This window comes from Agrilus planipennis, unplaced genomic scaffold, assembly GCF_000699045.2.
Source record: "Agrilus planipennis isolate EAB-ADULT unplaced genomic scaffold, Apla_2.0 scaffold110, whole genome shotgun sequence".
NCBI lineage: Eukaryota > Metazoa > Arthropoda > Insecta > Coleoptera > Buprestidae > Agrilus > Agrilus planipennis.
This window is the reverse complement of record NW_020438935.1, coordinates 765,505-778,899: the sequence shown is the minus strand read 5'-3', so window position 1 is coordinate 778,899 and position 13,395 is coordinate 765,505. Positions and strand designations below refer to the sequence as shown.

At 36.3% G+C, this 13,395-nt stretch overlaps 1 protein-coding gene across 6 annotated transcripts in view; it reads right to left on the bottom strand.

Annotated features, from left to right (window-relative positions):
- Positions 1-13,395, bottom strand: part of LOC108736292 (sex peptide receptor) — a 298,323-nt gene that overhangs the window by 41,474 nt on the left and 243,454 nt on the right. For all 6 annotated transcript variants that reach the window (XM_025974306.1, XM_025974303.1, XM_025974307.1 and 3 more), the window contains one exon: positions 3,464-3,661. In XM_025974306.1, the coding sequence (XP_025830091.1) occupies positions 3,464-3,661 (198 nt within the window). The remainder of the gene's footprint in view (positions 1-3,463; positions 3,662-13,395) is intronic.

The window sequence follows — 13,395 nt, the reverse complement described above, 5'->3', positions numbered from 1 at the left end:
AAAAAAACGATTCCTTTAAAATCCCACCAAACAGACAGCATCACCTTTTTTTGGTGAATATCGGCTTTGGAAATGGTTTGAGCCGGTTCATCTTTTTTGCTCCACGACCTCTTGCGTTTGACGTTGTTGTATGCAACCCATTTTTCGTCCCCAGTGATGATGCGCTTCAAAAACGGATCATTTTCGTGACGTTTGAGAAGCGCAGCGCAGACACAGATTTCTCTCTGTGAGAACATGGGGAACTCATACATCGAGCTTCGAGGATAATCCCAGGCCTTTCAAGTGGTCATAAACTGTTGAATTTGATAAATTTAACCTCAATCCGATCTCACTTGTTGTTATTCGCCTGATCACATCAACTAATGCCTTTATCGCGTCTTTATCAGCTTCAACCGACCTTCCCGAACGTGGTGCATCTTCGACATCAAAATTGCCGGATCGAAATTTAGCGAATCAGTTCTGGCACTGCGTAGAATTAATTGGAATTTTTCACACACAAGCATTGCTATATGAGCCTCTCAAAGCATATAAAAATTATACGGCTTAAATGTGAAGTTCGGTGCAAAAGAATACAATTATATCCTCTGTCAGGAAAAAACGAAATGACTTTCCGAAGAACCCTATAGATCATTCTACATCCTTAACTATTTGCTTATAGTAATCTAATCTAGGTCTACCTCCATCACTCTTAACTTCTGTTTCTGTTTCCAATATATCCCTAGGTAGTCTTTCATGCCTGAGAAGGTGTCCTACCAACATAGCCCTCTTTTCATACTCCTTCTAATATCTCCTCATTTCTACCCTTTATATTCACGGTATCCTCATTATTCGTCTGTAACGCCACATTTCGAACGTTTCTAACCTTTTCTTTTCTATAGCGCCCACCGTCCATCTTTAGTAGCCGTACAGAGTCGTGTTAAAATGGACCTTCCATCCTGAATTATCTGATTTTATAGATACCGAAAATCAGCGACGTCTTCTAAAGTTGCCCTGTCTTTAATGATGTATGTCGGGTCTTTTATGTACATGTTACCGGAAATGTATGAAATCCGGCATTTTATACAATTCCTAGGAAATGTATTTAATTCCTAAAATCACCCGGTAATGTGTGAAATAAATTATATTAGACACATTTCCTAGGAAGTCTATACATTTTCTAAATAGCAATCGGAATACTAAATAGGCAATAATACGGCATTCTGTTTGGAGATTGGTGATATCATTTTTTTGTTAGGGAGATTTATGACAGACTAGAGTTCCTGATATGATAGATGTTAGAACAATGTGACGAGCATCAGTTTTATACATTTTCTAGTACAATATCATAATTTCATACAATTCCCAGGAAATATATACATTTCCCAGGATATGTGAATATTAAAGAATCATTGAAACAATATTTTCTAGATTTCCTAAATAGCTTCGGAATTGTATACATTGTTTAGGAATTGTATACAATTCCTAGATTTCATACATTTTCGGTAACATATAGATTAAAAAGTACCGTTGACAGTGTGCATCCATGTCTGACTCCCTTTCTAATATTTACTTCTCTACGTGGACTTCTTTGTAGTATTTCAAAATGTTTGACGAGGATCAACCTGAATCTACGACGCCTATCATGTACATACAGATAAGGTAAACTGTTTATTACCGAGCATAGAAACTACACATTTTTTGTCGTCATTTTTTCTTTTTATGTCACACGAGCAGAAATGTACTGTTTGAAGAACCCGTGGAGGGATTTGTCAAGCACAACTATCTGAGACCATCACCTACTTCGACCATTACTGTCCTGAACTAATCGAACTCATAAAATCTTTTGAGTAAAACGTATATATATATACCCCTCAAAGGCTTTCAATTGCATTTAATGGATTTATATTATTACTTTATTATTTATATAAAATGGTGTCTAAAAGTAATTGTACGAATTTGGCTATACCACATCGTATTTATAATTTTTTACGGCATGGGTCTTTTCCAATCAGTTTTATGAAACCTTATCAAATATTTTAAAATACTACAGTTAGCAGCAAATACTAGTAGATGGCGACACTTCAGGTTTAGCTGCTAACTGGGGTGTGAACCGATGAGAACTAATAAGTTCGAAATCGTGACGCAGATCTTATAATTTCTGTATAGTTTTGACTAACAATTTAATGCTCTAGTCTAAAAAACGATATCCTTGGCTTCAATTAAAACGATGCCTTCGATGTTTTCAAGAAAGTAATTAATTAATTTTTTTTTTATTATGTTTTTTTACTAATTTTTTGGAAACTCCTACTCGAAAGCCAACATTAAGTGATTGTTACTCATTCTTTACAAGAATTTCAAACAACAAATTCCAACGAAAATATTGCTACAAATATTTTGCATTCCTTCTTGAGGCATTTACTTTCCTTTAATTAAATAATGTTTGTCTGTTATTTCTGATTATCTTCGTAACATTATCATTTTAGAGGTCAACTATCAAAAATCGCCCCGTGCTTTGAGAAAACGAGCAAAATTATTTTTAGAGACAATTCCATGAATATTACAAAAACAAATAGGATTTCATATCGTCGATTCCATGTTACATTGCATTGTACATTTGGAGTGGTTGTACCCAGATGGGATTTTAATTGCTTCCCATGTGTTTTCGCAATTATTAAACTTCATACCAAATCAATGTACGATGTATTCTACAAGTGCATGGAGGATTTTACTTTTAGCTACTCTGGTTTAATCTGTACAATGATAATATAATGAATTAATTATTCTTAACGAATTTTTTTGATACTTTTCGGTTTACTTTAGTAGATTTTAGTACTAAATATAAAAAAAAGAATCTACCATTGTTTGAAAAAAGGGATTTTTAAGAACGTCCTCGGAGTGTTCTTTGTTTCTATCTCTGGATAATTCATAGTTGATATACAGATAAAATTAATTTTTTTTTTGATATTATTTACTTTTTTCAAGTACCTTGCACTATTTTGTTTCGCTAAAAGGTCAATTTATTCATTGGAGGAAGGGTAGTTCTCGAGTTTTTATAATTCTCACAACTATTAACACTATTCTCTTTAAAAGTTGTGATAATTTCGCATGTATGACAGAAAATTTTAGACAGTTATTGAATCGATAAATAAAAAAATTGAGATTAGAAGAATTATTAAAAAAACCTAAGTATCAGATTAAATGAACAAAATCAAGATGTAACATTGAAGGTAAAAACCAAGATCGAGACCATATCAGCAAGACTAAGACCAAAACTGAATAAGCAAGATCAAGACTAATACCTTGCTTTGTTCACGACTAGCTTTACAATATAATATGTATCAATAGGGGCTGAAGCTATAACAATGTACTTATGTATTTAACCAACTGTAGATAAGATTTGAAAAGGTACTTAAACGTTACTAATGTTTACGGTAGTTGGAAATAAATGTACGTTAACGAGTAAAGGATTATTTATGTAAGTTACCTCTCCAAACTTCGTGTCGAAGAATCGTAAACCTTGGTGAAGAGTTGCAGCGAATATAATGTAGAACAAGCCCTTGTTAACATTAGGCATTGTACAGAACTTCCTGGCCACTGGAGGATGGCAAACGTAAATGTATCGTTGTACTGCTAACGCCAATGTTAGCCATATACTAGATGTGTGAAACAGGTTGGGAAGGATCTGAAACAAACGACGATAACTTTGTACATATATGAAGATTACTTAAACAAGGGTGATTAAATCCCTTATGTTATTATCTGTAATTATACTTCCATTTACATATTTATTTAGTAAGTGTACAGATACATAACAATATCTATGTATCTACGAATTATATTTAAATTTACTTAAACGATATTATGAGTGACAGTTGACAACTAATGAAGATATCAAGTGCGGTAATTGTCTTGGTAAGGTTTATCCACATGCCAAGTAAGCATTTCTGTACCAGGATGGAATGAGAGGACTCCCTGGGGTTTCCACTTCGTCGGAAGGACTGGTCCCAGGAAGCCGCCATAGTGCCTCAGGGTTAACGAGGCGAGTTATCCTCGGGTTCAAGCCTATCCAAACCCTTAAGCGTTTAACTGAGGAACTACGCGACCCATTGCACAAATCCTAACCCAGAATGCGAGCTATCAACCAATTGTTGTTGTTGAGTCCAATACTAATTGGTATGGGAGAAGGAGAAGCTAAACTCCAGGGCACCTCCGTCCCCGAAATACTAGTTTCAGCACTCTAGTGACCATCAGCCACTTCGGAAAAACCCCACGCTAAGCATCCTTGTCGATTCCGCCTTATCTCTGTCACTTTTCAGTCACCTGGCTAGCCCAACTATGCAACTATGCTTTTCCGCCTCTATTCTGCTTTCACTTGTAAATGTGCAGTCCCCCTAATGGGTCATACTGCACACCCGATCCACGTAAAGCTACTATGTCTAATAAGCTTCACATGGGAACCCCATTAATGGGTCAGGCTACCCTCAATTCTATGACTTCGCCTGATACAGATCACTATGCCAGGGCACTTAGTTAGAGGACGACCAGCTAGAAGATCGCTGACTTTTATAGAGATTCCCATGCAACAGAGACTGCAAGTATCGGTGACCGCACAAAATAAAATAAAAACTTTTGGGTGTTTCATTCCCACCAGCCAGTAATGCTGGTGGGCGGGCAGTCACTCCGGACTATGCCGGAAGGTAGGGCGGAAGGCCCTCTTCAGCCTGCTTTCAGAAATCGTGGGAATGGGTGGGTGGTGGTTCAGGTGAGAAAGTTGAGACGGACGAAATGAAGACAGAAGAGAATGAAATATTATCTGTAGAATATAACTGTCCCAGTATTTGCCTAAGTGATCCAAGGAAATCACAGAAAAACTTGGACCAAGGCAGACGGACCCGGAATTGAACCGGCGTCCTCCCGAATGCTAAGCAATGGTCTAAACCTCTAGGCCATGCTGCTCGGTTGACCGCACAGGGAAAGCTTTCCTTTTTATAGACAAACTATATCGATGGGGCTAATTCGTTTTCCACCTGAGTCTACCGCGTCTGTTATGGGTTAACTTCTGCACTTTGTCTCCAGACGCCTGGCGGCCCTTTAGCTTCACCATAACTTGTGTATAGGTACGATAACAGTTGGCAGTTGCTGTTGACAGTTGCATTTGACAGTTATGCGTTGCGCGCTCAACTTCCGTTGCATAACAATATTTTACTCTGATTGTTGTCGTAGTCATCTCCTCTTCTATTGCATTTTCTGTATTATTATTTGGGTTCTGATTGAATATTTGAAGCAAATACTACCGCATTTTTACGCGAACAAATATATCATCAATCAGTATTTACTGTAACTCTTATGTATTAAACGGTACGAATAAATTTGTTCATTAAGTTATTAGATTTAGGCCCTTCGAAGATTTGTATGTACATATATCGCCGTTTTGGTTTACGTGTGCGCAGTATATAAAAATAGAAGTACTAATAACGTCTTTAATATGTCATCCTACGATTCGCGTCGTAAAATTGAAATGAAATTTCCGTCTTTTCTGAAAGACGAATTCGACAAAAGCAAAACGTTGTTTGATATTCTTAAATGAGAGGGGAAAAATTGGCCCGTTTGTATTCCATTTTAGAAAACAATGAGTTTCTTACAACAAAGGAAGCCCACGCGAATATAACGTGAAACCGAATAGGTACTGTTCATTTCCTTTACATATAAGAAACGCGAACAAAAAGTCAAAGGGATTATTGGCCTGACTTCATCTTTTGTTCTCACGATTAGTTGTTTTTTCAATACAAAAACGCAATAATATATTTAAGTATTCCCTACAAGTAAACACTACAAGACGTCGACTTATAAAAAGAAATTAATTGCGTTGCCTCCACCGCTACTTTCTAGATCTAATACAAAGAGAACAGCGCAAGAAATCCTAAATTGACTAACAGATAAAAGTTCAGACTGAGAATTTATTGAAGGCTCATCTATCATCTGCCTTAATAGATTATCAGGATATCAGCCGTTTGTGAATCAGCTAATGTCTAACGTCATGAAAATATTTACGAAGAGGAAAGTCTAAATCTAACTTTGAACTTTCCAAAACTACTGAACAGTTTGTAGCATAGCGTCCAATCAGTCGTTTTTCGTTGGACTCCTGGTGGACAAACAAGCGACAAACTATAGATTTTACAATACTTTTCTGCGCCAATTTTATTTCGGGTTTGGGTTATCTGTAGTGACAATTCTTTGGATCTCTAGTTGCTTTTCATTGGACACCTGCAGAACAAACCAGCCACAAAATTAAGGCAGCCTTCCGGCTATTTTTCGTTGGACACCCGGACGACGACAAATTATAGGCTTCACAGTACTTTTCTGCGTCATTTAATCTAATCTCCAGGAACCAATTGCGGCACGTTTTTGGATTTAGTGACAAATTATGCAGCACTTTGGAAATAAGGAATACAACATTGCTGTGTCATGTTGGTATACTTCCTTTTTTTATTTTAACCATATTATCTTAGTCATAAAGGTTGTCTAATTTTGTATTAAAAGTAGATCATAAACTCAACCAAATTTTTAAAAGTTTGTCCACTAAAACTGCTTTTCTTTGGTAGGAAAGAACAAAAAAGAGATTATCAATTATTGGTTAGATTATTGAATTTGAAGTATCCTCACTTCTTTTTTAATTGCACTGTGCCCTTGCTTACACACCATGTCTTGATATGTGATGAAAATAAACATGTTTTTGTCATGCTCCTGCCAAAAACATGATATGTTTCCCTGATTTTAAGGAAGAACGAGCAGCATTCGCTTCCGGGTAAAAAATCGCATTTACTTCTTATTAGAAAAGGATTTTGTCATCCCTTGCGTGGTTTCCACGATCTTATCATGAAAAAATTGAATAAAGAGGTATCCAAAATAAAACTTCTATTTTGTAAAAAAAAATATCTTGTCACCAAAGACTCAGTTTTGGTAGGTACTTTTAGGTAAGCTTACTGCGTTTTCATGTGATTGTCTATAAATTAATCTAATTTGAAAGGTATTGAAACACCCTATAAAGTCTAACATTTATGTATGGGTTTTATTTAACCTTTAATGAGATTGTAAATCATTGTAAAGGCCACTTTCCTACTTTATGTTTGTCGACTTTATTTGAACTCCTTCTAGCAAAGAAATTGTCTTAATAAATCTTCACGCGCTATATCACTCTCAGTGGAGATATTAATTCCCAACCACGGTGGTAAAACTACCAATCACTCTTTGTAACTTCTTTTCATTTATTTCTTTTTAAAAACACTGTTCTTACATCCCATTGTGACCTAATTTAACGTAACCTTTATTGCAACACCTATTCCTCTCCATCGTTTTTTTTTAGCTTTTACCGGATAACACAACGATTAATTCGGAAGTCTACTGTCATCAGCTGGACAAACTGAATGATGCATTTCAACAGAAAAGGTCAGAACTAATCTACAGGAAAGGTGTAGTGTTTCACTAAGACAACGCGAGACCTCACACAAGTTTGGTCACTCGCCAAAAGCTTTTACAGCTTGAATGGGATACAATGCTACACCCACCATATTCTCCAGACCTGGCACCATCGGTTTATTATTTGTTCCGGTCACCCCAAAATTTTTAGACGGTAAAACCTTCACCTCAAATGAGGAGGCCAAAAATTTTATGAGCGTGGAATTATGCTACTACCAGAAAGATGGCAAAAGGTGTTGGACCAGAACGGTCAATATTTAATTTAATAAAGTATTTGTTTATTATACGAAAACTGTCTTTCATTTCCACAACAAAAAACGAAATGACTTTCCGAACAACCCTATATATTTATAAATATTTGGTAGTAATACAATATAAAATCCAATTGCATCAATAACAGACTAAAGTAAACAGATTACTGAAGATGCAGTTACGTAAGAACGCAACAGTACTTATAGCTAAGTAATTGCTAAATTAAACGTAAACGAATTTAACTTGCAGATGGGTCTTTCTCCTTCCTTTGTTTTACATACCAAACAGATTGTTTAGTGTATTATTAAACTAAATCGTTCCTTTAATTATACTCAAAACAATCACATGGGTTTGGCGAAGCGTTATTAAAGAGCGAACTCTCGGTGAGTTAACAGAGAAAATCAACAAAACGTGACGGTTGCAAGAGCTTTTAGATTAAAGGAGTGACACACTACGGGAAAGTGACAAGTTTATTAAGCGTAGCTTGATTCTGGACAAATTGTATTAAAATAACTTCTATTACAATACAATTTTGAAGTGGGATCAATGTCATTTCCAAGGCAGAAGAAGATCAAGGCAATAAGTACGTCCAGGAACCAAAAAGCTACTATTCGATTAGTTGGTTGAATAGCAACCATATAAATGGTTAATTTAGAATCAGGTTTAGGGAGTTTGAGGCAAATTAAATGTTTTCTAAATCTTCCCTTAAACAGGGCATTATTGAAATAAGTGCAGAGCCTTAGAGATGCAATAGGAAATCGCATGATAAGTACAGCAGCGTGATAAAAGGACAATGCGAAGCCGGTCCTGTGCGTGAATTGGTACAGGTAGGTGCGTATCTACAGCAAATTGTAGGTTGGCTGTAACATAAACTTCTTGAATGACATCTAATTTATGTAATCTAACAAATAACAAACAAAATATGAGTAAAAAATACAAACGCAACACAAAACTGATACTGCCAATTATCAGTTGATTGAATGCGACATTGCATTGTCGTATCTATCTACATTATTTGCCAGGGTTGGGTTCGCCCTCGCCTGTAGTTTAAAATAAGTGTTTCTTAAAGACAGTGAACTTTAAGATTTTGTTGTTTTATTGTGCCTTATCACCTCCTGCAAGCTTTGCACTTATTTCAGAAACACCTTCACGTAAGGGTGACAGTGAAGACGGCTAGTAATTTTAAACAAATAATAATTTGGACGTACTAGTAAGCGATGCTAGTACGATGTGAACGGAAAATCATGGATCAGTGACCTTTTTTTAATAAACAGTTTTCTTGGTAGCAGTTTGTGTACCTGCAGTGTATGTTTTACTGAAACTTTGCGTAAGAATTTGCGCATATCGTTAACGCTGTCATTTTATTTTATCTCGTTGAGCTTTTCTTATTTATTTTGTATAGTAACCGTTGAAGAAGAATCGAAAGAACAGGAATACAGTTATGTAAATTTAACTACCGTTCTATCACGAAGATATCGAACAACTTTGTTCGAATGTCAACTGTATAATTTCTTCAATTCCTGACAGATACCTACTCGAAAAAGTTTTAAGAGACAAAAAATAATGCGAGAATTCAACCATCTATATTCATCCCTCGTAAGAGGCTTACAATGAATTCGGTGGAGATTATTTTTCGGTGCGATATTTCTGACAATGGAAATTGTAATAAACAACCGGTTTCATTTCCTAAAACTTAAGCCTCTATACTTTAAAACGGATTTGTACGTGAAGTAATTTAACTTCGTTCTGTACAAGTTGATTCTTGGGAGCTTTCACACAATACCCGCATGACGAAATGTGAAGGAAGAATAACAAAATAATCATTAGAAATTCTAGCACGGGGCATTATTCAAAACGGTTCAGCCGATTTCAAAGGGATTCTGCAGATATGAAGAGGAGGTTTCAGGAGTGATCTAAGATACTAATTAAAATTTTAGTACTCTTGTTATTAGTAACAAATACAGTAGTCTCTCTCTATAACGATTCTCCCTATAACGATAATTCCCCTATAACGATGTACTTTAACACCGATGTTTGGTCTAACATAAGAACAATGTAATTTACTCTCTGTATAACGATATCGCTCTCTCTATAACGATGTTTTCAGAACAATTGTGTTTGTTTACATGTCAATTTTAAAATAATGAGCGGGTGTTTATTTTCAACTTAACTCGCCCAACGATCAGTTCAATACTCAACGTCTTTTGTTTCCCGTTTTAGGCCATAGTGACGTGTGGCATTGAGCGCCTACCGCCTCTATCAATTGTTTTAGTGTTGCGTGTTTACAGTAAATTGAACTTTTGTGTGTGTACAATTGAAATGCTTCCAACAAAGCGTAAGGTGCTCACTGTCGAAGAAAAGATTTCTTTCATCAAATCAATAGAAAATGGCGAAAAACAAACAGATGTTGTTCGACGTACGGGGATTTCCCAGTCGACTGTGGCTACAATTTGGAAGGATAGGAAAAAGTGGCTTGATGCGGGAATAGAAATGGGAACCAAGAAAAAGATTCGTAAACCTCAGTATGACGATTTAGATCGCGCTATTCTACAGTGGTTTAAACAACAGCGTAACAACCACATTCCACTGTCTGGACCTGTAATCAAAGCAAAGGCGGAATTTTATGCTACGGAGCTTGGCATCGCTAACTTTAAGGCATCTGAAGGTTGGCTGAGTAAGTGGAAGCAGCGTCACAACATAAATTACGGGCAGATTAGTGGAGAGGCTCGTGACGTCGACAAAAACATTACAGACGACTGGCTGCAAAAAGTGTGGCCTGGTATGACAGCTCGATATTCGCCAGAAGATATTTTTAACGCTGACGAAACTGGATTATTTTACAAGATGACACCAAACAAAACTTTGAAATTCAAGTCAGAAAAATGTATCGGAGGGAAATTATCAAAAGAAAGGATCACAATTTTGGTGGCAGCTAACATGACAGGTTCAGTAAAAAGAAAACTTCTGGTGATTGGCAAGTCTAAGAATCCACGTTGCTTCAAAAATGTTAAGCGTCTGCCTGTTAATTACCAAGCAAATAAGAGTGCTTGGATGACGTCTCAAATTTTTGAAGAAGAGATTCGAAAATGGGATTNGGGTGGCGTTATACGGGTGCGAAACATGGACGAAAAGTTCGGCGGAAAAGAGAAGGTTAGAAGCATTCGAAATGTGGTGTTACAGACGGCTGATGAGGGTACTGTGAATAGAGAATGTTAGGAATGAAGAGGCATTAGAAAGAATAGAAGTCAATAGAAAATAGGTAAGATAGGTTAATAGGCTGCATAGGTCTACTTTAGAGATCCACAAACTTTCGGATTAATTAGAAACTAGCAATTTAGACGTATTTCAGTTGGAAATAAACAGTAGGAACAAAATGTGGCGGGTTCAATTATCTCCACGGGGGTGTATGTTTGGTTGCACATGTGTAGCTTCTATATTCTTTTATCAAAATATACTCGGAATTAAAATGTAACCGCTACCACCGACAACGGGTACAGTTGGTTTAACTTATAGTTATAATTGCCTGGTTGTGGCGTCCCTCCGGCTATAGCGACGTTAACTTTTAACCCTTGAATTTAGGACGTTTACTTTAATAGCAAATTTACTCATTCAACCGATAAAATACAAAGTGGAAAAGTAAACATAAATTAGCCCTGGACGTTTGTATGTACATACTATGTAGTTATATTAATACATTCTAGATTGTAACTTTAATTACTAACGATACCGATATGGTTTAGCAGGGAATGCAATCAAGTTCTCTTACATATCTAAATTACAGTAATTACCAGCTTTTGCAGGGACTAATTTACTGCATACGAAGGTAATTATTGAGTTGGCGTGGCGACTTATTTTTAATGTTGCTTTAATTTTACAGTGAATGTAGGCATGCAATGGAAATTCATACACTGCATACTGCGTACAAATCCAGTAGAAGCGTGAAAACAGCAGCAGCAGAGAGATCTGGTGGCGAGAGAACAAACTATAGCAAAGGTAGCGGAAAATTCAAAGTAGCAGACGACAGCAGCTAGCAGATGGGTAATGGAGTCTGAACAGATGAAGGGGAACTCAGAGGAAGCAAAGCACACGTAGAGTGAGCGGGGCTAAGCCCTGGCTGACGATGACATCTATCAAAAGTGGTTGGCGATGACAGTTGTCGAAAATGACCGGCGATGACATGCCAATGATGACTGATGATGGCGGCTGTCAAAAATGGCTGACCGCCGTGATGTCAGAGTAGGAGTGGAGGGGGTAAGTGACCCAGAAAGGAAGAAAAATAAGCTTCAAAAGAAAATACATGGGATTTTGAGGCCGAACTGTCATAGATTATCTACTTGTATTGTTATGAGAATTTTGTTTGCGCACAAACTAATTTAGTCATTTGCTTTCCTTAAGGTAGTTCTGTTCACTTAAAAAGTGACCGTAAATTCCTGGCATGCCAGGCACTTTTAGTCTTTATATCTGAGAAGATATCCTCACATTCAATCTCACCTATCTTCTGTTGATGTTCAAAGCGCCTGTTCTCTTACTCTTTCCAATACCTCATGTCTAACCTTTTCTATCCGCGGCATTTTTAATTTCCTCCTGTAACACCACATCCGCTTTTAACGAATGAGTAAGCAATATCGGTTTATAATAATATATTTATATCTAATAATAAATTTGTCAACTCCAATCGCAATATGGGTTAATTAATATACTGAAAATAGCTTTTACAGCGACATAAAATGGTGCTGTAAAGTATAATTTAGAAGGTACTTAACCGTTGCGTTAGTTTTATTATGCTGCCAATATTAGATCATAAATATTGATCCTTTATTAATAGTATTACACCACCCAATATCTATTAGAATACTAGAAAATTAATTGCTGCATATTTTATCCAGCATTCACCCCACCTAGCTCCTATATTGCAAACATTTAAAATGCTTAAAAAACTTAGCTCATTTACCCTTGACAGACAGCAATACTTTTCCCTTTGTTCGCTTCCCGGTGACTCAGTTTTTACCTTGGTTTTTCACTTAATTCGTCGCCTTCGCAAGCTCTCAATTCTTCCGTGTTTGGAAGTCAGTGGCAGCTAATGACAAAGGGTACAGGGGGTAGGCGTTTATTCTAATTTTTTATTCCTTTATTAATATGTGGATAAGCTTTGACAATAGGAATATATAAAAGAGTCGATATCAAGCTATTTAGTTAATCCTTTTAAGCTAAAGAGGACCTTATAGCTATTATTTAGCCAGCACTCTGTGGGTAGACGGGAACGATTAGGCATGATTTGAGGCAAAAATATCTCACTTATCTTGATTAAACAAAACTTACTTTTAAAAATCAAATAACTAGTTCAATAAATATCAATTTGCCTTTGATTTACGTTTTTAATTCTCTGAAGTAGTGTAATGAAGAAAAATTACCTTCCTTTGCGTAAAATAATAAGTAAGTAATCCTGCTTTGAATGTTTGTGATTTTAAAAATTCTTAAATACGCTACTGTAGCCATTCGGTCACGAATTTCAATTGCCCTCGGAGTTAATCGTGTTTCGTTTGTTTTCCTTTCTGCGAGGACGTTTAAACGTTTCAAAGTGGTCACAATTTATGTGCGCTCTTCGCTATTTGCGATCATTTATGGTTTTCTTCTCTCGAAATTGTACTTTATTGTGCTTATTAGTCTTGCAGTGAGCAATCATTAAAT